The following is a 27,464-nucleotide window of genomic DNA, read 5'->3' on the forward strand; positions in this document are numbered from 1 at the left end:
ATTGGTTTCTCAGGAAAGTGGAATATTATCCACAGTTCAGCTATAGGTTATTCATAACCCTTGCGTTTTACTTTTCAAAGGTTCCAATTTAATGAGTCCTTACTGCACTTTTTGTCATTATTTATTTTTTTGTGTAAAGCGATAAGAAAGGGGCGGTAAAAGTAAAGTTCTATAATATTTATTGAGTTAGACTGTGTGAACTTGAATAAATGTGAGTACGTGACCGCATTATATGGAAATAAACTGGGTATATTTACACGTAAAGACGGAATACCCATCCTTCGCCTCCTCGTCATCATTTCCGGCCAGGTCATCTACCGGCTGACTGTCAGGGAGTGTCGCTGTCCAGCAGGACGTGTCTGAGATTATGCAGGCGGAGAAGTCACACCGGTTTCTCCTCCTGTGATTGCTGCTCAGACTGGACCCGACTGGGTGAACGTCTATTTAGTCTGACTGGTTCTGTTGGTGTAGTTTGTGTCCATAGTTATAATGTAAGCAAAGTGTAGGAACTTATTCATACAGTCCAATACGTATGGGAAGTTTTCGGCCCGGATTCATTCTTTATGGCTTCTTTTAATGTCCGAGCAGACGGCATGTATGGCTTTAAAAACGACGTTACAGACAATCTGGAGCCTGATTTGGAGCAAGGCAATGAACGTCACATTGGGTTTTCTAATCTGGAAAATAGCCTTCATGGAAGTGGCGACAACACAGACATCCCTGAGGATTACAGGTGAGGTGAAACAGGTTAGATTCGAATAACACAGGATGTTTTGATTGCGACTTTTATTCCTTTTTAGTCATCTAGATTTGTCTTCAGCTCTGAAACGCACCGAACAGGAGCAGGCGTGCGATTTGCTGAGTCCTTTATTAGACCTACACACTTGCCCTGAACCTCAAAAGGATGATTCATCTTTACCTGAAGAGGAGAATCTGGAAGAAGGGTGATCGAGGTGTAAAAACTGTACTTTGTTTTAACAGGGTTATAGTTTAACTAATGTGGCCTCTTCTTATAAATCCAGGGAAGCAAGTTCAGATGAGGAATCGCAAAGTGTGACATTCCAGTCAAAGTACATCAATATTTGTGAGTTAAAATATTCTTTCTCTTGTATTTACTGAAAAAATGATTGAACACCTTTGATTCTTTTTCTTTTCAGGTCCTTTGTATCAGGACTACTCCCTGCAGGCTATTGGAGACGGGATTCAAAAACTCAAAGATGGACTCTTGTCAGACCTGAGCAAATCTGAGTCCGTTTATGGTCCGTTTTCATATTTGCGGGCTGGCAACCATTTAGAGGGCGAGCCTCCTTTTCTGACCCCTGACTCAACTTCACCCACATCTCCAACTTTTTTTCATGGTCGGCGGTCTGCTTTGAGACGCCACAGCCACTTGGGAGTAGGATCCCCTCATCAGTCTGCTGATTCAATCTCAACCGAGTCTTGTTCTAATGGACAAGCTTTTACCTTAAGCGTCGGAAAGCGTTTGGAGTTTGAGGATCCATCCCCAACTCAACCACTCAGTATTAGGTTGACTTCTAGCACACTTTGGCAAGACTTGGAAGAGGTGAAAGCTTCTGGTCTGCCCAACATCTTGACACCCAAAGAGATTGGCCTTCAGGAGGTACGTGGCTTGAAATGTTGAACAAAATGATCTCGGCAGATTTGATATTTGACTTCTTTTTATTGATTTATTAGTCCACATTTGAGCTGATCAGCTCTGAAGTGTCTTACTTGAAGAGTCTCGGCGTTCTTGTCAACCATTTCTACGCATCGAAGGTGCTGAAAAAGACGATGTCCACAATGGAGCATCATACTTTGTTCTGCAACATCCGACATGTGATGGAAGCAAATACAAAGTGAGTTCCTCTGATGTGACTGGATGTTTGTTTTTGTTGTTGTTGTTGTTGTTGTTGTTGTTTTATATATATATTTATTTCAGTATGAATGACTGTTTCCACTTTGAACTGGTGTCTTTTAAAGATTCCTTCTGGATCTGGAAGCTCAACTGGGAGAGGGCCTGACAATATTTCAAGTCGGTGACATTGTGCTGCAACACTGTGGAAGCTTTAAGCGACACTATGTCCCATATGTGACCAATATGACGTATCAGGAGTCAGTTGTCAACCAGCTGATGTAAGCATATTCCGATATTAATGATACTGGCCTAAATGGATACGGACAGTACTTTATAGTCTACTGGGAATGGGGAAAACTGATGATAGGTCAGACTGTAAGCTTCTAATTACAATTAAAAGCAACTGTGTATCTTTAGATGCATCTTGATTGGAACATCGTTGCACTGGAGATGAATTTCTGTAATTCAAATCAAAGTAAAACAGGTTTATAGCTGGTATTATTCAGTGGAACCTCAAGTATTAAGTTGAAATATGGCTTACAGCAAATGAAGCCTTAAAAAGTAATCTTTCAGTTAACTTTCAATATTGCCAAATAAAATGTTTAATACAGAAATTTTGAACCACCGAGGGGCAGTTTAGTATTTTCTTGTTACCCCAGGTGGGAAATCTCTGGTTGAGGTCTGGCTTAACAAAAGGTGTGGGACAGTTTTTACCAGTATACTGGATAAATCTTAAGCTGCAGTCCATTTCTTGTTAAACATTGAGTGGATCGGTTCGTGTGTCTTCCTAGTTGACCTTTTCAATAATGCGTGGCTACAGCAGCTTCAGCAATCGCATCTTGTGGAAGGACAACTAAGTCAATATTCTCCATGATTCTCATAACAAAACTGTAAACTTACTTTATGAAATTGAATTTTGGGGTTTTGTTACCAGTGGATTCTAATTTGCGATGCACCTAAGCTGGGTCTCTTAAGGTAATCTGCTGAATGTTTAAAGCTTTTCCAGTGATTTGATGCCAAACATCTATTGCCTGGAATTGAAATGTCGCAAAATATTGACTGATTTTATGTACTATGAACATTGGACTTCATTGCACAAAACTAAGCTAATCTTTCCCTGTTTAGGCAGCAAAACAAAAATTTTGTGTATGCTCTGAAGAAGCTTGAAAGGGACCCAGTTTGTCAAAAACAAGGACTGAAATCATTCCTGATTCTCCCATTTCAGAGAATAACGCGTATTAAACTTCTACTGGAGGTAAAACTAAGCATGGGTTGATTATGAATGCCTGACTTTACACACTGCTTTAATTTTCGATTTTGATTTCAGAGCATCTTAAAGTTGACCGAGCCAGACTCTGAAGCAGCTTCAAGTCTCTCAAAGGCCATAAAAGGCATCCATGAGGTACAGCTGTTTACTCCATCGAGTTGCAGAAATGACTTTTTCCCTGTCCTCTTTGAATCCAGAGTTGATGCAAAAGTTAATGTAAAGCAATTTTCAGATTTTATTCCACAATTATATTATCTGTAAACATAGCAACTGCATAGTATTTTGGCTGCAGCTTCCTAATGCCCACTTATGAACAAGCCAAAAATTATAACTGGGCATTGTTTGATTTCCTCCTAGATTCAATGAAATAATATTTAGCGTTAAACATGGCCTTTAAAAATACTTCCATTCTCTAATTTTAACACATTGCATGTTCTTTCTTGCATTGAGAAAGATTGTGTTGGAGTGTGACCAGAAGGTGGAAAAGATGAAACGCTTGGAGGAACTGATCCGCCTGGAAACGCTGATGGACTTTGATGACATTAAGGTGTTTGTTTCAACATTTCTCTTCAGAATTTGTCATCGACGCCCATTTATGACACTAATTTCTGAATTAATCCCTATCCATGCCAGTTGGTTCCTCTGGTGAAAAGCACACGCTTTCTGGTCCTCCACGGTCCTTTGGACACTGTGGTGACCTATGGGTCAAAACTGTCGACGGTCAGGATCTACCTCCACCTCTTCAATGACCTCTTGATCATCTCCTCCAAAAAGTACAACTCTTAACTCTTTTGAAAAAGGCTGAGGTGTTTGTGTTCAGGAAGTGAATTCTGCAGTGTTCTTTAACCGATTAAGTCCAACCTTTGTACTCCCACTTCCAGGTATGAACGCTTCGCTGTGCTGGATTATGCCGTCTTCCCTGAACATGTGACTGTGTTGGCGAATAAAGTTCTGGGACTTCCTGTGGATTCTTTCCTATTAAATCTGTCTCAGAGTCAGATCGGACCGCCGACTGCCATTATATTGATTGCAAGTAAAAGGTAAAATTAGGTAAACTTTTTTTTTTTTTTTTTTTTTTTTTGAAGTTCAAACTGGTTAATTAAACAATTATTTATTTATTTTTTCTAATTGCAGCTTTGAGAAAGAAGTATGGATAAAAGCACTTTCTAACAAGTGATGGCTGGATTTGGATCATTTTTTTAAATGGGTGGGATGCATCTTGTTGGTTATTTTGGATTTTTTTTTTATTCTTTGGACTTGGTTCTTTCACACCAGTGCACATTTTAATTATTGGCTCATGACACTCTTGGGGAAATATTCAACATAATGTTGGGAGTGTAAAGGTGTCACCATTTCATTGGGGTTTAACTTTAATGTATTTTATAAATAAAAAATTTTATGAGCTGGGTGATTCTGAATGAGTTAATAACTTGGTAAAATATTGTGATAAAACAAGTTTTAAACCAGTTTATGTGACTCAAACGGTTCATCTGAACATCAGTTCACAGAAACTGGCCATGTTGGCTTGTTTGAACCAGAAATGCTGGTTCACACAAGCCAGTATTTCTGTTCTGGATCTCCTGATGCTGTAATACAGAGGTTTCAAACTGCATTCCTTGAGGGCCTAAGTCCTGTGACTTTAGATGTGTCCTACACAATGAATTAAATGGCAAAACTGCCTCACTAGCAAGCAGTCACGCTCTACAGAGATGTGCTGAAGCAGAGCGGCATCTAAAGGTTGCAGGACTGGAGTTTGGCCTCTCCTCGATAAAGTTTATGTATATTGCATGCATCAGCAACAAGGCAGTTCAACGTGATTCAAGTCATGAAAACATTAACATAGTGTGATGTCATGAAAACCAGTAACAGACGATTGTCAGTGCACATCAGATATTTTGTTGTACTATTTGTTTTCTACTTAAACACCTTTTTAGTTTGACATGATGGGTCATTGAAATGGCAAGACAGAAACTCAAACATTGAAATGAGGCGTGTGTGGCTCCTGAAGCATCTACGGCAGTGTGTTAATTTAAGGCCTGACTTTATCACTTAAACCTATAACGGGTAGAGTTTAATCTGAAATTATAACTTGTTAAAGCCGTGACGAGACTTTGACGAAGAATGCAGAATTTTTGCTATAGTCTACACAATAATTGGGAAGAGATCTGGAGACCAGTGATTGCTGATTCTAAGTATTCAAAGGTTCAGAGGTTGGAAAAACTGCACAGGCAGCAGTTTATAACTGCAGTTTTGATTATTTTGAAAGCTAACTCTGAAGTGGAAAACAAAAATTGTTTGTATAATGCATGAACATGAGTTTTGCCTTGAAATTGTAGCTTTTATTTATTTATTTTTAACCACAAAATAGCCATTAGATTGCTGCTCCCATTGTCGTCACTGCATGTTAGGAGATACCAGTCACCCCCTTTAGACTGTCTTATACCAAAATGACTGATCAGGGATTTTTAAGGTAGAGTTCTTGTCTCGTGCTGCTGTTGCCGACCAGCTGTTCCAGCTCTAACACAGTCCTGATGCCACAGATTCTCAGCGAGGCAGTTGAGTATGGGGGCTACGTCACCCAGCCTATCGCTGACCTCCCCACCTGAGTGGAACACCGGTAACCTCCATGTCTCCTGGAACTTCTTGACATCCCTCTCTGCTACGTCGCAGTGCATGAAGAGGTCAAACCTGAAGAGAGCATTAAGGAAAAACATGCCTCTTTTGGCGTCTACCTGCTAGTGGAGCATCTTTTTGATTGTCAAGTTGATCAGTGGACATAGACCGTCATATAAAATTGCTGAAATTGAAACAGTTGAGTGACCAAAAAAGCTGCCAATTCCAGTGCACTTCTAGCCAGCTGCGTGAACTATGCCTTCTATATTTGATCCTCTTGCTTACAGGAAAAACTAACTGGTACTATTTCCAGCTGCTGAAATAAACAGTGTGAAACGTACACGAGCACTATCTGTCAATCTTTTTCTTTGTAGTTATCAAGTCAACTCTGAGATGAGTTGCAACCAAAACTAAATTCAGGTCATCATATTCTCAGTGTACTCGGTAGTAATCAGAATTATAAAAATGTGCTGCAAAACAAGCACTTAAAAATTGCAAATTTTGCTTTGCGCTTATTCTGCATTATTCATAAAGATTGTGAATACAATAAGCAAATACTATGCTTAGGTGTTATAACTAATCACATTTTGAACACCTTATGCTTTTCCATATTAAAAGTGATTAAATTATGACAGGTTTTTCTTAGTACACTACTGTTTGCAAAGACAAATGTACAGCTGCATAGTAAAAACTGCTGTGAAAAATTATTTCTTCATAAGGATACTTTGTACCAACCACCACTTTGACAAGACAGTCAGTTGACTCGGTCCATTTAGTAATTTGATTTGACAAATCTTGGAAGGATGTCCTGTCGGTGAAAGAGAAAAGGAAGAGGACAGCGTCCACCTGTTCCTTACAGGACTGGAGGAAAGGAAAGAGAAAAAAATAATGTTAAAAGTCTCAGAGACTCTTTTTTTCTTTCTGTTTATGACCATAAATTCTTCTCAACTGTGTATAGCTTCATATTTGATACATACTGGAAGCAAATGGTCAAATCTGCGTAAGGCATTCTCTCCACAGTCCCACAACTGCAGACGGAAGAAAAGCACTCTGCCATTTTCCCTCAGCTTCACAGGCCAGTACACCACTGTCGTCTGAATCCCTTGAACAGCATCAAAAACATGACAGGAAAGTTTAAAAGTAGAAAACTCTCTAAGTGTTTTTAGAGAGTTGTAAAAAAATAAATAAAAAATCAGTGTTGAAAATCAAACTTACCTGTAGTTTCATGGTGCACACTAGGAATATTTAGACCAGCAAGGCGAGCAGCGAGAGCTGTTTTCCCAACTCCACTCTTACCAGAGATGAAAACCTTATAATCAAGTGTATCTACGGCTGCATGTGGGGGCATCACAGGAGACTCCAACAGACCTGGTTTAAGAAGAAAAACATGTTTACCATGCTGGATGTTTTTAAAGAGAATGTTTGTCAGTAAGTAGTGTTGAGATCTCAAAAATAAGAATTGTCTTTACATTTTGATATTTGTTTCAAAAGGTTTAAATGCATTTGAGCCTAGGTGTCATAGAAGAAGGCTATTTTATAATGGCTTATTAAGCAGTTTTTCCATCAATGGACATAAATATTTTAGTTGACTTCTAGTATCGAGAAGACTGGAAATAACTAAATTAAACCTCAACGTAATGTGTTAATAATTACCAAAATTCTTCCGATTCTTCTTATGTATAATTTTGTTGAAGTATTCTTTGCTGTCTTTACATCGATGCCAGTCAGGGACAATAAATGCTCCAGGAGGAACTCTTGCCATCATATATGCAACTTATGCAGCTAGCATCAGAAACTCTTGGGTTTCGTTCCGAACACAAATATCAAGTTTTGCTTAGTTGATAGAATCCAGCATTAAAATTAGGATTCTTCACACAAACATGCCCCAAAATCAAAAGTACAATGAAAGTGAAAGGTAATAAGGAAAACAATACATTTTAGCAAAATGCTAGTAGTTCCGTAAACTACAATCCGTCCCTTGACAACCGTTTATGTCACTTCCGTTTTTAATGTTGCCTTCGTTGTCTATCGGACGTAATAAAACCACTTTTAATAGTAGCATTTCGAAAGAAACATATTGTTGAAAACATATATGTTATGAGAGATTATGATAAATGTGAGTTCAGATCATACCACATTTCTTTCTTTTCATAAACAAGTTATGTGATTGTAGATTTCCGTCAGTTTCAAAGAGTTCATGTGCTGCTGCACTAACAGCAAAGCTGAATTTAGGTTGGTTAGTTTTAAACCACTGCAATTAGCGAACTGAATGTCATATATTAAAAAAGACCATGACATTCTCTAGTCTGGAAATTTGGGATTTTAAGATTCCTATTTTCGCTAACCTTTGAATGTTACACAAAGACATTTCATGATTCACCACCTGGGGTCGCTAGAAAACAACATTTCCTGAAAGGTTTGGACATTTTTATATTAGTGCTGGAGAAATATTACAGAGCAGCTCAGTAATTATCCCTTAAGGAATCTTTTGATTTTTGTGTTACACTTGTCTCTCTCTCTCTCTCTCGCAGGAAAATATTTTGTCATCAGTGTGTTTATTTTGTTTGTTAAATAAATACTATTCAGTTCTCACAATTCAGAACAAATATTTCCCTGTTTTCTAAACAAACAAAAACTTGAATGCCAGAATTAATGATTAAATTGCCGCTAGAAGAGCAAGAAAACCTGTCTTAGCTTATTGTTTCAGGAAAATAATTGGAAGGTAGAAACGTAGAGCATTTTTCATTCAAAAGGGGAAAGGGCAAAACCTGCAGGAAGTTATTCTGTTACTGTTTCTTCAGCAGAAAGCTGACTGAAATCATTTTGCAGAAGTCCTTTGTCTTAAAACAATAAGCAACTAATCTCTTAGATTAGTCTTATATTAACAAAGGTTTAAGAAATACTTTGTAATCCTGTCTGACTATGTGAAAATATCCTCTAAGATAAACTGACCCACATCACAGGGCAAACTGGAAAATGTTGCTAATTATCCACATTTCCTGTAGGATGTGGATGATATATTAAAATCTTTGAACTTGGAAAATACTTTTTTTATACAGGTCATGAATCTTCAGAAGCCTATTTGTTTCTGTCTTTAGGCTTGTAATTTACCTCCCCTTTGTTACAGTTGTCAGCACATATGAGGCTCCCACAATAGACTGTGGGTGCCTGTGGAATGGGTGTGGAGGCTCGATCTCCGCTGATGGAGACGCAGTGGAATATGACACAGATATTGGACCTTCAATGTGTCAGAACTGTTGTTGGACTCCTTTTTGGAGGGTTTGACATTTTTAGCCGCACCCTAGCCTGGCAGTATGTGATTCCTTGTTTAAGAGTGTGAAAAAAGGTGTGGAGATGTTCCAGTAAAGGACTTTATGCTAAAATTATAAACTGTTGCAAACATTATATATAAAAAAAAAAGTGAAAACAGACATAAAGTTAAGATTAAATCCACATAGGAATGCATAGGAAAGAGTGTCTCATGTTAGCTGTGCATCAGCAACGTCCCCACATTAAGCCATTTTAACTTGGCTGAGCAACAGATGTGAAATGGAGCACAAATGGTGTGAGATTCTGCTCCGCCTTGAAAAGTTAAACTTCCTGACAACCAGCAAAGGACGAGCTCTGTGAGGTAGAACAGCTAATTAGAAAGTAAAACAAACTGTAAGCGGACCTTTACAGGTCTTATTCACAGCTGTCGAAGATGTTTGATTCATATGTAACACATATCATAACAGACATGCATGAAGCAAACACAGTGGCTTGCTAAAGTACTTACCTTATCCCTTAAACTCTTTTACATTTTATTTTACAGCTGAATTGTATTTTATCAGTATTCACTTCAGTTGTTTAACTGGTTTCCTTTCAGGTTTAGTCATGTATTAAGATACACCTATTGTCACATCAAGTCTGACCAGCTTCCCTCTTCCTGCTACAAAAAATGCATCCAAGCAGCATGATGCTGCCACCACTGTTCCACAGTGGGGGGTTGTTTACAGTCAAGTGTAGTGTTATTGTTTTTCTCCTTTCAAACATCTGAGCTTTCACAGAACTGCTGTGTTTATGAAGAGACTAAATTACCCATGTGAACTCTGTTGGCTAATTGTCTGACTTCTGAAGCCATTGGATTTTATTTAGGGTTGTCAAGGTAAAGGGGAGCAAAGTTCACACAGACACATAATGAAAAGAAAAAAAAAATGCACCCAGGCATTATTGGCGACAAACATTTTATTCCAACACGTAAGAAACAGCTGGGCTCACATGCACCAGGTCTGTTATTTTGTATGACAAATGACATAAATATAAAATACAATAAATATTAAATAAAAAGTGAACAGTCGTGTTAAGACATGATGTAAACAAACAAATGAAAATATGTGATGAAGACATGAACTGCAAAACATAAGAATCTGTGATTTTTGCCCTGAGTGAAATGAGATTTACACATTTATAAACAAGTCACAAATTGCAGAAAGTAAAAGGGAAAAAAAAAGGCTGATGGATCCAGAATAGAAAAAGGTGAGTGCTTGGTATATTTCAGTCAGTTACTACAAGTGCAAGCACTCTCACATTATGCATGTTTTCATACATTTCTGTAATCTACATCATAGAAATCATATATGTTCAACATATGAGACTTTTTTTTATATAAATTATTCTCCTCTGTTATGATATGGTACACAAATGTGCTCAGTTCTCAGTCCTTTCTGAGTGGCTTGGTGGCTCCTCTGTAATCATCCAATGTTGGGCCACATAAAGACGGAAAATAAAATCTCCTTGCAGCGCGGTTCGGTTTCACTCCCTCTCTTCAGTCCCCTCCTGGTCTGAGTGAAATGGCATGGCCGGTCAGTGCACTTTGATTTGAAGGAATGCTTAGATCACACTGCAAACACGCTGAGGGAGCTGGTCTCGTCTTTCAGGCCCAGGATGCTGTATGCTATCCTCTTCATGTGGCCGGGCAACCGAACACCAATGTTCCTAATGTCTCTGAAAAGAAGCAAATCAACACGCCGCTGTCAGAAGGCTGAACACAAGTGGAAATCTGTAAAGTATGCAGATAGAAAAGTCACATTCCGTAGCTAAATGCGCTCTTGTGGAGTAATTACAGCTCAGAGCAAGTAGGGTGTGTAACAGTCTACACTTCCTTGAATATTTAACTTTAAAAGTTAAAGCCATGAAAGAATTATTTAAACTGTCCACACATAGTTGTGGCAGTTTGTGACGGAAATTAAATTAGCAGGTCAAGTATTCATAATTCCTCAGTGTGCTGATAAAAATGCAGCATGCTGAGAGATGAATCAGCACAGAACTTACTCAGGCCTCAGGGAGAGCACATGGTCCATGGTGGTTATCCCCGCTCGAGCAAAGCTTTCATTGTACTGGCTCATCTTGATGGACTCGAGCCACTCGGGCACCGATCTGAACATGGTGTTGTCACAACCGCTGGTGCTGGGCAGGCGGATGGACACGCTGCAGGGAACCACAGGAAATCAGTATTCACAAGCACATGGTGCACATTTCTGAGCAAGTAATGATGAAAATACACCATCGCCTATTAATCTCTCTCTCTGTAAACCTTCTCACAAACTTTATAATAATATTCATGATAACAACTATTATTATTTTAAAAATGTAGATATATATATTTATGATGTGATAAATTATGATGAATCGATTATTGAAATAATCATCAACTAATTTAGCAATCAATTAATGTCTAACTATTAATTAATTTGCTTAAAAAAACAAATATTCACAGCCGCAATTAAGTCAAAACTGCACAAAACACATATTTATTTTGAATTTCAGATAAAAACTTCTTTGTCTATAAATGTGTTTCAACCAAAACTCCTCAAGTGGCATAATTTTCACTTCATCCAGTTCAAATTTGCTAAGAAAATCCTATATTATTGTATGTTATTAAAACAATTAATTGAATTACTTGTTTATTTGCATCTTTTAATGTATTTCTAATATTGTATGAAAAAGTTCAAGAGATAAAATGAAAAGTTTGCAGAAAGTGCTCTTTTTTTATCAGAATAATAATCAGAATTATTAATTATTTTAGGTGTTAATATATAACACAATAACACAATTTTGAATATAAGAGTTTCCTAAAATAGGTAAAATTAGGTATGCAGGAGCTATTAACACAATATATGTTTGCAGTAAAAACAATTTAAGAAATGAAAAAGATGAAATGTTAGCATAAGCACCATAAACAATATATCAGTTACCTCATGTGCCTTTCTCTAATAAATAAAACAAACATTTTGTCCTTACCGTGGGTCAAAGTCAGCGATGGTTTTCAAAGATTCTGGACTCTGCAGAAGTTTGTCCAAAATGTTGACGATGTCTGAGAAGCGAGGTCTCTTGGAGCGGTCGTGCTGCCAGCACTGAAGCATGAGCTGGTAGATAGCAGACGGGCAGTCCATCGGAGCAGGAAGCCTGAAAGCCTCGTTGATAGCCTTCATAACCTGAGGAGGAGAGGGGGGCCGAGTTAAGGCAGCTCTTGAATTTAAGGTAGATTTATGACCTGCAGTCAGTTTGAACAGGCAGCAGTCCAACAAACTGCTGCACACCTACACTGACATTAAGATTTGATGAAAATGGTGAGAAACCACATGCTTGGCCGTAAGGTTGCTTTCAATCACCACATTCCAAACACAGGCCGAAACAATCAGTCATCACAGCCATAAGGGTCGTGACAGATGAAACATACCTCATGGTTGCTCATGTCCCAGTAGGGCCGTTCTCCGAATGCCATGACTTCCCACATGACTATCCCGAAGCTCCACACGTCGCTGGCTGAGGTGAACTTCCTGTACTCAATGGCCTCTGGAGCGGTCCAGCGGATTGGGATTTTACCTCCCTGACACAAGAGAAACATCAACAAACCAAGCTTAACGTGTGACAGGAGAGGAAATATGAGGCGGTGAGGGACCAAACGCTTATGAGTGGAAACACAATTAACAAATGTGCAGTGGATAGAGACTAAACCCAGCTGAGTTGGAGTTTCTAATTCTGTTTTAAAGCTGCAGTATGTAACTTTTACAAAAATATGTTTTTCTATATTTGTTAAAATGTCACCATGTTGTGGCAGTATGACATGAGACAGATAATCTGCGAAAAAAATCAGGCTTCTCTACCTTCTCCCAGTCCCACTACTGCCGCCCCCAGTCAAAAACAACCAATCAGAGCCAGGAGGAGTGTCTTAACGCTGTCAATTATGCTCACACATTTAGCATTTAGCTGCCATTAAATGTGCTAATGGCAGAGAAACAACTCAACTTTACAGAAAAACCATTTGTCCGCCGTCATCGGTGGCCATGCTAACTAGCATTAGCATCCATGGCTATGTTGTGGTGAACCAGCCAAGTGCAAGCAGGATGGAGTGAACACAAGAGTGATTGACAGCGCTAAGACCCTCCTCCTAACTCTGATTGGTTGTTTCTGAAGTAGTTGTGTATTTCTGCACCTAGTACAGGGAGTACAAGCTGCTCGTTTATTTTTTCAGATTATCTAAAAAACACATTTATTATAAAAGTTTCATACTGAAATAAAAAGCTGGACTCACTCTGGTCGTGTAGGTCCCCTCGGCATCGTCCTCCAAGACACGAGAAAGACCGAAGTCAGACACTTTGCACTCCAGGCTGCTGTTGACCAGGACGTTTCTCGCCGCCAAGTCCCGGTGGACGTAGTTCATGTCAGAAAGGTATTTCATACCAGCAGCTATTCCTCGCAGCATTCCCAAAAGCTGGTATGGAGGAATCTCTGTATCATGTTCCTAAATTAAATTTTAAAAAACATATTTGTTGTTTATGTTCTTTATATAAGCATTTAGTGTTCTAAAAATGCTATAGAAACGACAAATTAATTTTCTCAATTTTCACAAAGTTTAAGGAAATGTAGACACCTACCTTCAGATATGTATCAAGAGCTCCGTTCTCCATGTATTCTGTTACTATCATGGCATGCTTGACTGAAAAAAAAATTAAAAATATCATTATAATTCAAATTAAACTTTACATACCAATCCAGTTAAACAGAAGGCCTGATTTAAGCTTCATACGTACATTTGGTGACGACGCCTTCGAGCCGGATGATGTTTGGGTGTGAGAACTGGCCCATGATGCTAGCCTCGCTAAGGAAGTCCTGCCTCTGTTTCTCTGAGTAGCCGGGCTTCAGCGTCTTGATGGCTACAGCCAGCTCTCCTTTCCTGGGAACCTTCATCATGCCCCGAAACACTTCACCAAACTCACCTGATGAGCACAGAAGATGTAAGGAAACGTTTCAAAATGGTTCAAGGAAAAGTCATTAAACTTAGAGTTGAAACTGTCTGGTGACCAGTGCTGAAAGACCCAAAAAGAGACAACGTTGTAACTCTTTGATTTTACAATCAAAATTATATAGAAATAAAGCGTTTTGAAATTCGCAATGACTAAAATCAATAAAATTTTGGTGATCGAACATCAGCCACTATATCTCCAATCACTGCGTCTCAAATTAAACTTATGAATATTTACCAACACCGATGACTTTTTCCTTCCTGATAATATTTGGGTCGATTTCTTTGACAAATTTTTGGATGGCAATGTTAGGGTCCTCGTACGTATGAGGGTCGACGTACGCCTTCAGAGGCTTAAGCTGATCTGAAGAAGGAAACAACATAAGCATAAATAAGTTCAAAAGAAACATTTCATTATCGTTCGACAAGACACTGCTTTCCTGGTTGGCTAACCTGTGGAGAAGTAGGGATCTTCAGGTCCTCCTCTGCCCCGGGAGCTCAGTCTCCTGAGAGGAAAAACAAGACCAATCACTGTGGGACTAAGCAGAATAGATGCCAGCTTTTAATAATTGCAGGTCAGCCTCGACTGAATCAGACAAAGGATTTATTCCACAGCCGCCCTAACTATTACTACAACCCCTCCTTTGTTTAGAGGCTGATAATAATAGAGCTGACAGATTTGTAAATGGTACACAATATTTATCTCAATGACACACACATGTCGAATGTGGATTTAGAGTCTGTTGAAACGTACCTTCTTCGCAGCAGCAGGACGGCCACGACTATAAGCAGGATGACAGCCACTCCGACCACAGCTCCCATCACCAACGTGGGCTTGTTTTGTGTCTGAGATTCAGCTGCACAAATCACACAAGACCACTGTCATTTTGAAAAACACACACATTTACAGGACATATTATTCTGATATGCGTTGGGTTTAGTAGCTTTTATGGATGTTTGTACCTAAGGCTGACGTATTAAATGCTTGGTCATTGCTGTAGCTGCCAGGCATAACTTCAGGACTCAGTTTGACCAAAACTCTGAACACGTAGGTCGTATCTGGGGTGAGGTTATTAATCTGGACAGAGTTTTTGTCCAGAATTTGAACTGTGTAGGTGGTCACATCGCTCTCTCCCTCAGTACGCTGCAAGGAGAATTTAAAATTGTGTTAGAAAGATTTATTCTAATGCTAATCTATATTAAAAGCCAGCGCTAATAGCGCTTCATACATTTTACATGGGAAAAGAAAAGCTCTCCATCTTACTTTTTTGTGGTACATAAGCTCGTAGCGGTGACTGATGTGGGCTGGAGGTCTGCGAGACAGAGTCCAGGACAGAGACAGACTGGTGGGCCCACGGTCATCCAGATGGATCGACGTCACCTTGGGGGGATCTAACGGTCGGCAGGAGACAGAGCGCAAAATAATGGTTAGTGACTAATCATAGTGTTTGGAAATGAAAGCCTTTGGGATTCAGCGGGTCAGACCAAATTCCTCCCTGTGTAGTAAGTCCATCTTTTGTAGAAGCCTTTAATTGAAACGCTGTACAAAAACAGTTTTTTCCTCTCTTAAGCTGGTTGGAAGCCTGGCTCACGGTAACTCAATAAGTGACTCTTATCTGACTGCTTCAAGACTTTAGTTATATCACACAGAGCCACACGGAGGTGTAAAAAAAGATTAAAAGACGTTCAACTTCTAATGCAGCAGCACACTGACATATTCAGAGAAAAAAAATCACCCTTTAATCTGATTACATTTACTCTTTACGTAAATTAATTGTATTAATAAATAGCAAATTCAATTTTTTTTCTATATGTAAGGATTTTTTTTAATGTGATATATAACAAGAGAAAAATATATAAAGAAAAATCTATATATTGAGAAATTCACTAGTGGTTCACAATTATTGACCTAATTGATCATTTCTATTGAATAAATGTAACAGACATATTTCAATCGTAGTTTTGTACGTTTATTCAGGCATTGTTGAAAGTAATCCATGACTAATCCCTTAAATATGACACCACACAAAGGGCTACTCTTTCAAAACAGGCTACATCTAATTTTAACACCTAGTATTTACTTTGTTTTATTGTTTCTTTTGTTTTAGATTTATTTTATACTTATTTAGATTGAACTCATGCAGCATTATTCAGATAAACTTTAGATGTTATGTGATGTCTGACATTTAGTCGATTTGTTAAGCTGATACAAATAAGGTAATACTGAACATTTCATGTGATTTATGTATTTTATGTTTTATTGTAAAGCATTTGTGATTCATTTATTTGTTATATAAAAGAACTATATTATTAAAAATAGCTTACTAACATAAGACGAAAGTCAGAAAATTACAAACAAAAAAATCTTAGGTGAGAAACTATGTTCTCATTTCTTTTCCATTTTGATAAAAATGGCCTCTGTGTTTTCTAGGAAGTTATGGATTATTGGTTAAAAGTCCCTCAACAATAGTGAAACTAAAATAAGTAAATTGTAAATTTCACAAACTCCTTTAGCTACATTCATTTAAAAGAATCATTAGAGATATAAATGATTATTTAGTATCCAATCAGATTAAATGTTGGATACTTCTGAAATCTTGAGAGACTAATTAATTTGAAGGCCTTTTTATACATGTTTATCACAATTTATTACATGGTGGTAATGTAAGCTTACACTAATGATCAATGAATATTAAGAGAAGATGAGGCCCATAAATCTCACTTGTATAATCCAGAGTAGTGGTGATGCTTGCAGCGGCCCTCTCTGTGCCGTACTGCGACACCCCGCTGTGAGCCTCCACAGTGAATGTGTAGTTGTGATGCGAATCCAGGTCACTAACAACAACTCCGGGCTCCTTAAGTTCTGTCGGACCGGTCTCAAAGCGGATCTTCTCGCCACAGGCGACGCACTGGGACTCGTCACAGATCTCACACGTCACGCTGTAGGTCAGGTCGCTGCGGCCTCCGGTCTCCAGAGGTGGGCTCCAGGACAGCAGCAGGCGGCCATCTCCCGACAGCGTGGTGGAAGTGAGGTCGCGTGGGGCGCTGGGCGGAGCTGAACCAGGAAGTAAGTCAGTCAGAAAAGTTCTCTAAAACAGACCCAGTGAGTCCAGATGGAGCTAGACGTGAGCGGGATTTCTTACCGGAGCAAGCTGCTGTCAGAGGATCAGATGGGGATCTGAAGAAGCCGTCCTCACAGACACACTCGGCCGCACCGGCTGATGAAGACTTGGTGTTATCCGGACACACTTGACAAAACTCGTTGGAGGCAGAGGGCTTGAAGTAGCCTGGTTTGCATTCTGTGTGTGAGAAAAAGGGTGTGTTCATTTCAGTGTGACAAATGAAAGAGACAAACAGAGGAAGGAATCAGCCATCAAAAAGCAAACAATAAGCTTGTCCCTGTCAGTCCGGCTCCTTTTCAACCAAAAGGAAGCATTTGTTGTGACTAACCTATAATCACATAGTCTTTGTATCCGGAAGAATGAGACGGGATTTCCCTGATGATCTGCCTGCACTCGTCCTTTTTTTCTTTTTTCAGCCTGAAGGCATGATCTCAGGTCACAGTGCCGGAGTCTACCGGATGGCAGCGGGGCAGTAAATCCATCAGGTGATCGGATCTCTCCTCTCCCCTGTGAGTGAACTATGCGGCTCAGATTTCTGGCAGATAATATTTTTTGTTTTTGCCAAAGGAAATGGCAGCTTGGAAACTGCTGGAGTGCTTTAAATGGACTTTTCATTGCAAAGATAAAGAGCTTTCCAGGGCATGAGAGGTTAATGAACATCCATGCAGGACAGAAATCAGAAAGTGAGCCACAATTCAGTCAGAGGCTGTTGTTTCCGGCCTTTCTTCCTTCCTTTGTGGAAGCAGATGCACATATTTTCTGACTGGGGTAAGGCCTCAGCGGCCGCTGGATGTTGGGCCTCCACCCCAGGCTCAACTCTTTCACAGGTTTTCTTCCAGGTTTCCCCTGTATTTAGTTCCATCTATAAATATCTAACCAGCTGTCCAGGAAAATGGGTCTCTACAGCATGATGCTGCCACCACTATGTTTCATTATACAGATGATGTTAGTTTGCTGCCACATCCAGCTTTCTGACCTTTCAGGGCTGGACGACATGCCTGAAAATGTATTACATTTAACATTGGTTGATGTCGATAATTTATTGTTTTTTTTGTTTAAAATATTTGAAATACTGGCAAACTTCCTCTTCTATCCACAGTTGTCACTTCACACCATTATTTTTCTGTTTTTAAGCTGTTATGAGGCAAAGTGGCAAAATCTTAAACTGCTGCTGCAATAGTTATTCAACAGGTTGTTGCTAGGTAACCACAAGTAACTCAACAGGTTGTTGCTAGGTGACGAAAGAGGTAGAATTCTCCAGCCTACGTCCCCAGAATGGTGTGCATTTCTGGATCACAGTTCAGTGAAATTATTGAATATTCTATCAAACATATTATCTATAGATATTGGCAATTGATTTAATGTCCAGCCCTATTGAATCCTTGCCTAAAACTTTTCATTTTGGTTTCCTCTGTCCAAAGCAAAACTTGTTCTAAATGTGTGAATGTGAGAGAGGCGTCAACTCTTAACTACAGTGGATTAAAAAGCAGCAAAGTTGTGTTTTTGTTGTTGATGTTGTTGTTTTTGTTTTATATACATATATATTTAAAGATCTCGTCTACTTTGCTTTCTGAGGACCTGCCTTTAGTCTGGCGCCTGTTCTGGTGAGAGAGAGAGGAGGTCAGGCGAACGTTGGATTAAAGACGTGGGCGCGTTGCTTCCCCACCAAAACAGAAGGACCTTTGCACCCCAAGTAGTGCTGGTGCACAAGAGGAGAAGGAGCAGGTTGAGTGTGGGATGAAGATGAATAGAGGGGGAACGGCGGGGGCTGAGGTCTGGAGCACCAACAGAAGCGCTCTCTGGGGAGTCACTTGGCGACAGGGGGGGGTGTAGCCGAGGTTATTTCGAATAAGAAAAGGGGGCCTGCCCATTTTATCTGGAGCTGGAACAGCAGGACCTCTGTCACGTACTAAAGGAACTACGGCCCCATTCATCCATTGTCTGTGAGATTGGACAGAGCGGTGCCATAAACAAGTTACATTGCTCTGTATAAAGCTCATAAATGGCAGCATGTGTGCAGTGTATAAAAACCCCAAACATTGTCAATGCAAACTTTGGCAATGGGCAACGCCTATCTAAATGCTAACCATGTGTTTGCATTGCATATCTGATGCAAATTCCAATACAAAGCATTTGCATGAGATGGCTGGAAGTTTTCCAAATTATTATCTCTGCGTTTATTCTTCTGATGCTAAAACTCTCAAAAGAACATGAATTACGCACCGCTGCATCCAATAATCGAAACAATTTTTTCGCTCTTTGTGGCTCAAGCCATTGTTATAACGAGTGAGAGCGTGGCTTAGGGAGCTCGTTGCGTGTGTTAACAACCAGATGAAAGAGTAAAAGGAGACCGAGTGGGGCATGTCATTGGCTAACAGCTGTCCTGTGGCTCTACTAATCCTCTTGACTAAATTACACCCCACACCTAACTAAGCAGCCCTCAAATCTAACCTCCCCTCATGCACCAACTGTCCACTAAAGAACAATCTGCTTATTTGTGTCAGTCAGCATTCCTCCTCATGTCGCTCCTGCTTCCTTTTCCCACAACAGTTGGGCTCGCCAGTGGAATCCACACGCAGGACATGAGCCTGTTAGGATATCACTTTCTCTTGTTGGCTGACAGAACATCACAGTTTTTTCTTTCCATTTCCCCCAACCCCCTCGTGGAACAACAGATGTTTCCTCTGTCTTATTAATCAGGTTATCATCTAAACTTTGGAATCATACATTTCCCTGTTCGAAGCAAATTTCCTGCCTTTTTGTGCCAACTTCCGTTTCCATCTCCCAGTTTGGCCATTATGAGAAACCTTAAAGATTAAAACATTCCTCTGTTTCCATCTTGGTTTTGTTTTTTTGTTTTTTTGTTTTTTACAATGTGATTGCGACACTTGTGCTTTGAAGTGCAGTGCTTATCAGTTCCTGGTATGTTGGGCTGAACTTTTCAATATCAGTTAATTGGCCTTCTAATCAATTGTTTGTTTAGTCTATAAAAAGCAACACAAAATATGCAACTGCATCTTCCCTGGTGAGTAATAGCAAAAAGGATTAAAATAAATATAAAATTTTAATATTATTTTGACAAATCCAACCTTCCGAATTAAATTACTGCAATCACAATTAACGATTCCTGTAAAATAAACGTAAGTTAATTATTGGTTGACTTAAAATCCCCTTTTTAAAGTTATTTAAAGTCTTTCAGAAATTTTTATTTTCAATCCATGACTTCAGGTTCAAAAAATTATATGAAACTCTTTAAAATGTAAATTTCTTATCTACAGAGATCCCACTCATCTATTTCACATAAAGGAACAGATAATATTTGGATTAAATTGTGCTTTTCCTTAATATCCATTTAATTATTATTTTATTTTGTTTCTTTATCACTTGTATTAATTAATTTGTTTTTTATTTGCATTTTAATCATGTTTTGATAGAATATTTTTATGCCCCAATTTTTTTAATCTGTGAATCTGCTGATATACCTACAAAATAGAAACTCATGAAAGCCTATTTTAAAAATATAATTGACTTTAAAAATGATTAAGAATGTTAATAATTTTATAAGTTTATTTTTTTGTGGAAAAATATGAGGACGTTAAACACATTCTCCAAATGTCATTGTTAGCCAACGGTATTAAAGTATCTATTACAAGAATTTATTTTAATTTTAGTTGCACAATATTTTACATTAATTGTGGAGAAGGTTGTATCAGTGGAAACAAAAACAAACAAAACAAAAAACCACGTTTCTCCACATTAAACAGCACTTCATCAACCACTTGAAAGACTATTTCCTGTGTTTAGAACCTATAAAAGCTGATCCCCTGACTCTGTGTGAATGGTCTTGCAGGAACAGGTTAAGAAAACACAGGCCAGTCAAGGTGGCTCGGACTTTGAGGAGTCATAAAACCGCAGCCTGACTCAGTCTAACCCCTGAAAGGTGTGTCAGCTTCTTCCCTGCAATCTGTGGTTCTGGTTGCCTTAGCAACCTCCCCTAAACAAATTCCTGCGAGGAGAAGACACACGCCGCTTTCAGGTAGTCACTGCGACACATTCACACAACCCTTCCTCCAGTCAATCAGCGCTGAAGGTACTGCGGTGACGTGAGGAAGAAAGAATTCCTCTCTGAAATCCCAGCAGCACACTGACGGCCCTTCCTCCCTCCTTCCTCTTCACTCGGTACCGTTTCTCCTCCCACGTTTCCTCCAGATAGTTCAACACACCACACCCCAGAATACCAAAGGAGAGACCAACTTTTCTATTCATGCAAACAGAGCACATAGAGCATGAATGCCAGCACTCTGTCCTTTTCTTATTTAAGAAACTTACTTCTACTTACATTTATATTTTGACATTCATTTTATTTTATTTGTTTTACTTGAATGTAGCAAAGTTTTGGTGCATCTATATATATATATATATATATATTCTTTTTTTTCAAGATTTTTGAAAGTTGAGTGGAAGAAAAAAGTGTATAAGAAAACTGTTAAGTAGTAGGGAAAGCAGCAGCCTTTGTATGTAGTAATATTTTATTCCACTAAACAGTTCTGTGTTTTCATTAGATGTAATCCCCAAGATTAACTCAAATAAATCCCTTAAACATCTGTATTAATCACTTCCTATGTATATCTGTGTGTAGATAAGGAACATATGAGCTTCAGTTTGGAAAATATTCTGCTGAAAAAAAATTTAATCAGTCAAAAAAGGTAATTCCTAAGAGGCTGGCTGCTCAGTGAGTTGTGTATGCAAAGATATATTTAGAAAGTTGGGTGGAAGGAAAAAGTGTGTTAGCAAAACGTGTAGAAACAACAGGGATAACTGCAGCTTTGAGGTAATTATAATGGAAAGCCAGCTCAAGAGTTTCACAAGATCTAGAATGAGTCATTTGTTCGGCGGACATACTGGAGTTTGAGGTTTGGGTTGTTGGGAAACGTCTGAGTTTTACACTGGGAATTTCAACTTCAGAAGCAGCAAAAAGGTCATCTTTAATTAATTGGAATAATACATTATATTCATAAAGTCCAACTTTTCATCGGTATTGTGTTGCCAGGAAAAGCTCATTTTTGTTGTGAAATTTTAAAAACCAAAGTAACACAAAATTTATTGGGCAATTTTAACTACCTGTGAAAACATGTTTCTAAACATTCAACATTGGACTTTGTATGAATGTCTAAGAAGAGAAGAAATTACATTTTATGTCAGTTTTAAACCTTCTTGGTTTTGTATTTTACATAATAGAATTTGTGTTTGAGTTTTGAAGAAATGTAACTTTAGCTACACAGCAATTTTCCAACATCCCATTCTAAGGCTTTAAGTTCCCAAATACTTTTATGACATAAAAGGACAAAAATTTCAATGGTCATATAGAGTTGCATTGTCACAGGAAGTTGTAAAACAGTGCCTCATTCTTAAAACCAAAGGCAGCAGGGCTGGAAACAAAGGGCTGTTGGGCAACAGGTACAATTATGATGAGGCATCAGAGGAAAACAGTTGAAATTTACTCACAGACTGATTCTTCTGCGTATTATGAAGAAACCTGTGTCTGCTGCCTTCTCTTGGCACTTATTTCCAAACAAACCTGATATAATTAGCATTCCTGTGCACTCATTGCCCACAGCCAAGACAAATTTGTTACAACACCCAAAGTAAGACAAACACAGTTGAAGGCAGATTTCTGGCAAGGCTTACCTTGGCAGGAGCTTTCTGTGGCTTCGTATCCTGGGAGACACTGGCACTGCACCACGGGAACCACCCATTTACCCTCAGCTGTGCAGTAAATGCGTGGGGTGGTCTGACTGACGGCATTCTTCACGCAGACTCCCTCCACCTCCCTCAGGGCATCTGCCACCGTCTCCGGGAAGGCTGCCAGGCTCTGCACGGTGGACGGACACGTCTTGTAGTAAACCCTGACAGACAGCAGGGCCACGCAGGCGCCCATGTCCTGGAAAGCCAGGTAGAAGCCCTTTTTGGACAGGGGCACCACTGTCCTCGTCTCGGTGTTGACCTTCGGCACCCGGCCTCTTGTGACCTCATCGGGGGCGATGGTGGCGACCTTGCGGAACTGCCCCTTGCGGAAGCTGGTTCCCACATCAGCGTCAGCCTCCGAAATGAAGAGGTTGAACGTTTCTTTGCAGGTGACCGAAGCGCCGCCGAAGGTGTTGCAGTCCCGGACGATGAACTGGAGCTCCACAGAGACGCGGCTGCTCTCCGGGCGTCTCTGAATGAAAGTTGTCCGTACCCAGTTGTCCTGGTCGGCAGAGTCTACATTACAAACACTGTAGGTGTATAAAAGTGAGCTGTTCACCACCGTCTGAACAATCTCCCACTGCAAGAAGATTAAAAAAATAAAAAAAATGGCATCAATATCACCGAATGAGAGCGGAAAATTCACTCATGCTTAGGCTTGTCATGATAACAATCATGCTGGATCATAAATTGTTCCAGACGTTATTGAGATAAGTGATCATATGGTTGTTTTGAGACCAATTTGTACTAATATAATGGCAATGGCATAAAAATGCTAGATTAATAAATAAAACAGAAAGAACAAATGCAATGAATTGTGAAGTCTCCGTAAACTAAATTGTCCTTCAAAAAAAGAGATATGCACCCAATAGAAGATATTTGTCATCTAATTTTTAGTAGAAAGAGAGAAAAAGAAGATAAAAATGATAAATCATGCAAATAGAAGCTAATTTATAATGCGACTACTAGATTTATAGCTTATAGCAACAGGCCAACTTAAAAGCGCCTAAAGCTCAGAAGTCTGCTGAAGCTTTTTTCCCAAACATTAACATCGTCTGGGCATGTGCTGTGCACTCTCAACGTGTGTGGTTTTCCATTAACACACATGGCTGCATGCGTGGAAGGAATCAACCCAGCAACTACTACAGTAGAACCAACATTTATGGCCCTTAAACAAGCTCTGTAAGAACAGCGCTGAGAGAGGCACGGCAGCAAAGTCACCAGCAATTAGAGGGTTTTTTATTAGAGGGAAGCACTGACGTGTAAAAAGATTAAAAGACTTAAGTCCTGATTAAAATTTAACACATCATATGTGAGCAGTTCTGCAAGGTTTTAGGGAAAGCTTGAGTCGTCAAACTTTACAACTGATGTGGAAAAGACAGCGCACCGCAGATGAGTTGAATGCAGACAGAAGAGAGCGTGTTCCTGTTCAGAGTAACTAACTAGTAGAAATGTATGTCTTTGTAATAAAACAGTAGCAACTTAAAGCACTATAATCTTTCTATTTTTTAAACAATTTTACTTTTATTTCAAACAGGACTTTGATTGGAAACCCTTTGCATGCCCTGTTCACTTGTAATGCATCATTTCCTGTCTTTATTTCCTGTCTCAATTTTACCCGACTCTTTGGTCAATAACCCAACGCCAATTGGTGACTATGTTTATAAAGGTTCATAAAAGACCAATCGGATGGAGTGCAATGACATTTGAACCATTTTAAAATAAAAAAGCTTTCTCGATTTATTCCATTTATACATTTTAAAGGTGCTGCAGCCAAATTGAATGCTGAACTCTTGATGAATTCCAGCTTAATTTCGACTCCATGGGACGTTCTTGTTTTGTTTTTTGATTGAGAACTACAGAAGATTTTAAAATTATACTACTTCCCAGGTAAGGTGTTAATTGCTTAAAGTCTTCGAACATGGCAATCCCTTTAACTATGCAACTACTGATAAATTTTACAGCCAAAAAAAGGCTCCAGAAAATAATGATCCTACGTGCAAAACTAAATAAATCTTGCAAGTGGAGACAAAGTTGCTATAGAACAAAGCTCAAATTGGACAAACAGGGAAATCCTTTTCAATACAACGCCAATCCGTACATTCTTAGATCTTTGAGTGCAACAAGACACACAGACCACACTCTGGAAATGGCCATATCCTGTTTCTTATTTCGGATGGAAAGCCACTGAACTATAGATAGAGATGGGAAAGATGGCTCTGTACATCTGGATGAGACTTTTTTTCTCTCTATGCAATGTCTTTCTATATCTCTTCTGAGTGTTATCTCCTCTTATAGAAGGAGAGAAAATTTAGCTTTATGGTTTGGACATAAAGAGTAATCCACTGTAGCCCTGTAAAACGCACTTTGGCAGAGTAAATTTAAATGTAGGTTGAACCCTGACATTTTAACGGCATTCATAAGCTCTTTATGAAAGGGTAACATTAACACAAGACAAGCTGCGCTCTGCCAAACCTCATCGAGCTGCCGTTCATTCCATCTCTCCCAGAGAGCTGTTTTAGTGGAGCTAAATGAGCAAGACGAAGGCCTCTGTCATTGTCACCATTCAGGTTTTACTCCAAACTTTCACAGAAGTCGTCCTCGTAAAAAAGTCAGGTTTCAAGTCGTGAATCTGGAATCCTAAAAGTGCCTGTTGAGGCATAAAAACTCACCCCGTTCTCATTCGGCGACGTCAACCATCCCAACTCTGACCCAGAAGCTTTCATATCTAGCAACACATCTGCAGGGACAAACAGAAATATATGACTTAGTTACAGCCAGTTCACACACAACTGATAACATCTGACTCATCAACATAAAACCATGACATGACTGTCCCGTTTTGTTTAATTTATGTAACCATTATTTTACTAGCAAGTGCCTTGAGAGAAAATCTCTTTTTGTGAGGGAGAGCTCCCCAAAAGGCACATTGACTAAAATTAAAACAGGACAGACAACTATTGGACAAACAAATCATTATAAAATTCACTTAAGTACAGATGAAATAAAAAAGTAAAGTAGCAGCACATGAGATTAAGAATAACAATTACACTCTTTAGTTAAGCAGTTAAGTTTTAGATTTGTTCATCAGAATAAATTAAAGTACAAATTTGCTTTAAATGTGCTTGGGTCTAATTTAAAGCCCAGAGGACCGAAAAGAGAAAACAGTTCTCAAAGGAATTGTAAAAGAAAATCTCAATAAATTAGAATTTTATGAAATAATGTAGTTATTTCAGTAATTCAGCAGAAAAGTGGTCATATATAAACTTTTAATTGTGTTCTTAATTTAGGTTTACATGTGAGGGGGGAAAAAAACATGTTCACTTTCTCAGAAGATAAGAATGCCACAGGCACACTTTTTTCATCCACTCAACTTTCCATTGCCATGCTTGAATAGAATAAGAGCAGCTCCTTTAGCATTGGCCTTTTGTGGTTTGCTTCCTTGTGGAGGGTATTGGTGACGGTTTAACTTGCTACTAAGGTGTGCAGTAAAGATAATGTATAATTTAAGCTAACAAGTCTGATTTGGGGTTTCATTAGCTTAAAATAATCTGTAAAACACAGAAACTTCAGATTCTGAACTGGACCCCAAATGAAGTTCCTCTTGGGTCCATTTGAACAATGCACCGTCTCTGAATTGTATTACAGTATAATATATACATAAGTAAGCACAAAAATCCCTTTTGGCCAATGCAAGGTTCAGATATAAACTATTGAGCTGTTAAATAAAACTCTCAGCTTTGATCTGAGGGTGGGGAAGCTGTTTTATGGGGGACACATGCCACGCTCTGACGTTTTAATCGGCCATGTCGGTCTTATTCAGATTTTCAGGGACCGTGTCCTCCAGGGCTCAGGGTGCAAAATTTAATAGTGTCTGAGAAAGGCGTGGGCTTTTAAACGACCATGAAGCGGGGAAATACATGAATCTGCGTGACCCGATAGAAACAAAAAAAAGAGAAAAGAAAAGTGTGACATGTTAAATCATGAAACAGGTGCCCCCCTTCAGCAGCTCCAGAGGCAGACGCCGATTCAATTTAAAAAAGACGGATGGAGATATTAAGAAAAAGCGATAATCGGTATTTTCATAATCATTGTGTTTTATTACAACTGCAAGTTCAATAAATGAACAGAAGAACTCAAAACTCTGGATTTATCTGGATTATTTTTGGCTAAGGATGAAGTAAATACAAAATAAATAAATAAATAAATAAAAGCTAAAATAAAAATCTAAAAGCTAGAAAGTTTAAGTTGCTACTGGAAAACAATAGAGCTAAATCGGAAGCAAAACTTTAAATTCCAGCCTCCTGACTCATAAGGTGCGGTCCAGTGAAAAGCTATGAAACTACTTTTTTATACAACGTGATTTAAAAAGTAGCCTACTTACGTTCTTTTGACTGGAGGCTGATTAAAACTCGAATAATAAATAGAAGGAAGAAAAAGTTGACCCGAGGCAGCCCCATGACTCCACACAACTTTTAAAAAGTCGTGTATCCCGAACTCGTGTGCTACTCTCCTCCAGTCCCACCGTCTCCGGTCCCTGAATACTTTGTCCACACCGGCTGACTGAACTGGAGC

The 27,464-nt window shown here is 39.0% G+C and overlaps 3 protein-coding genes across 6 annotated transcripts; 1 reads left to right on the plus strand and 2 right to left on the minus strand.

Annotated features, from left to right (window-relative positions):
* The first annotated feature begins 279 nt into the window (after nt 1–279).
* On the plus strand, nt 280–4,526 carry si:ch73-15b2.5 (rho guanine nucleotide exchange factor 19). Of its 4 annotated transcripts, XM_044121301.1 has the most exons (13): nt 281–491; nt 589–733; nt 801–944; nt 1,023–1,084; nt 1,158–1,621; nt 1,696–1,856; nt 1,981–2,133; nt 2,981–3,110; nt 3,183–3,257; nt 3,577–3,669; nt 3,756–3,895; nt 4,004–4,162; nt 4,257–4,526. In XM_044121301.1, exons 2-13 carry the CDS (start codon nt 594–596, stop codon nt 4,297–4,299), a joined length of 1,764 nt encoding a protein of 587 aa, XP_043977236.1. In that variant the 5' UTR covers nt 281–491; nt 589–593; the 3' UTR covers nt 4,300–4,526. The 4 variants fall into 4 exon arrangements, with proteins under 4 accessions (XP_043977238.1, XP_043977237.1, XP_043977236.1 ...); XM_044121303.1 differs by having other exon boundaries at nt 280–733; nt 4,004–4,172; XM_044121302.1 differs by having other exon boundaries at nt 280–733; nt 821–944.
* A 146-nt stretch (nt 4,527–4,672) lies between these two features.
* Nucleotides 4,673–7,737, minus strand: cplane2 (ciliogenesis and planar polarity effector 2). The gene is made up of 5 exons (XM_044121324.1): nt 7,389–7,737; nt 6,951–7,103; nt 6,713–6,837; nt 6,460–6,596; nt 4,673–5,810 (listed from the first exon to the last, which is right to left on the minus strand). Exons 1-5 carry the CDS (start codon nt 7,498–7,500, stop codon nt 5,588–5,590), a joined length of 750 nt encoding a protein of 249 aa, XP_043977259.1. The 5' UTR covers nt 7,501–7,737; the 3' UTR covers nt 4,673–5,587.
* Nucleotides 7,738–9,944: 2,207 nt separating this feature from the next.
* On the minus strand, nt 9,945–27,430 carry epha2a (eph receptor A2 a). The gene is made up of 17 exons (XM_044121283.1): nt 27,274–27,430; nt 25,562–25,629; nt 22,833–23,469; nt 17,166–17,321; nt 16,745–17,077; nt 15,287–15,414; nt 14,986–15,166; nt 14,777–14,879; nt 14,476–14,528; nt 14,261–14,386; nt 13,811–13,996; nt 13,655–13,716; nt 13,312–13,521; nt 12,457–12,606; nt 12,018–12,211; nt 11,049–11,204; nt 9,945–10,721 (listed from the first exon to the last, which is right to left on the minus strand). The coding sequence occupies exons 1-17, from the start codon at nt 27,347–27,349 to the stop codon at nt 10,613–10,615; spliced, it is 2,928 nt and encodes a 975-aa protein (XP_043977218.1). The 5' UTR covers nt 27,350–27,430; the 3' UTR covers nt 9,945–10,612.
* Nucleotides 27,431–27,464: the final 34 nt, after the last annotated feature.

This window comes from Gambusia affinis, linkage group LG07, assembly GCF_019740435.1.
Source record: "Gambusia affinis linkage group LG07, SWU_Gaff_1.0, whole genome shotgun sequence".
In the NCBI taxonomy this organism is placed as follows: domain Eukaryota; kingdom Metazoa; phylum Chordata; class Actinopteri; order Cyprinodontiformes; family Poeciliidae; genus Gambusia; species Gambusia affinis.

Bases quoted from the DNA above. Each gene is read 5' to 3' on its own strand.
- si:ch73-15b2.5 (XM_044121300.1), top strand. From the start codon at position 564: ATGGCTTCTTTTAATGTCCGAGCAGACGGCATGTATGGCTTTAAAAAC. The intron at 734-800 runs GTGAGGTGAAAC...ATTCCTTTTTAG, and splicing joins GACATCCCTGAGGATTACAG to TCATCTAGATTTGTCTTCAG. The intron at 3,111-3,182 runs GTAAAACTAAGC...TTTTGATTTCAG, and splicing joins GTATTAAACTTCTACTGGAG to AGCATCTTAAAGTTGACCGA.
- cplane2 (XM_044121324.1), bottom strand. From the start codon at position 7,500: ATGATGGCAAGAGTTCCTCCTGGAGCATTTATTGTCCCTGACTGGCAT. The intron at 7,104-7,388 runs GTAATTATTAAC...TTCTTAAACCAG, and splicing joins GAAGAATCGGAAGAATTTTG to GTCTGTTGGAGTCTCCTGTG. The intron at 6,838-6,950 runs GTAAGTTTGATT...ATGCTGTTCAAG, and splicing joins TGTGCACCATGAAACTACAG to GGATTCAGACGACAGTGGTG.
- epha2a (XM_044121283.1), bottom strand. From the start codon at position 27,349: ATGGGGCTGCCTCGGGTCAACTTTTTCTTCCTTCTATTTATTATTCGA. The intron at 14,880-14,985 runs GTACAAACATCC...TGATTTGTGCAG, and splicing joins ATTTAATACGTCAGCCTTAG to CTGAATCTCAGACACAAAAC. The intron at 13,717-13,810 runs GTACGTATGAAG...TTTTTTTTTCAG, and splicing joins CGAAGGCGTCGTCACCAAAT to TCAAGCATGCCATGATAGTA.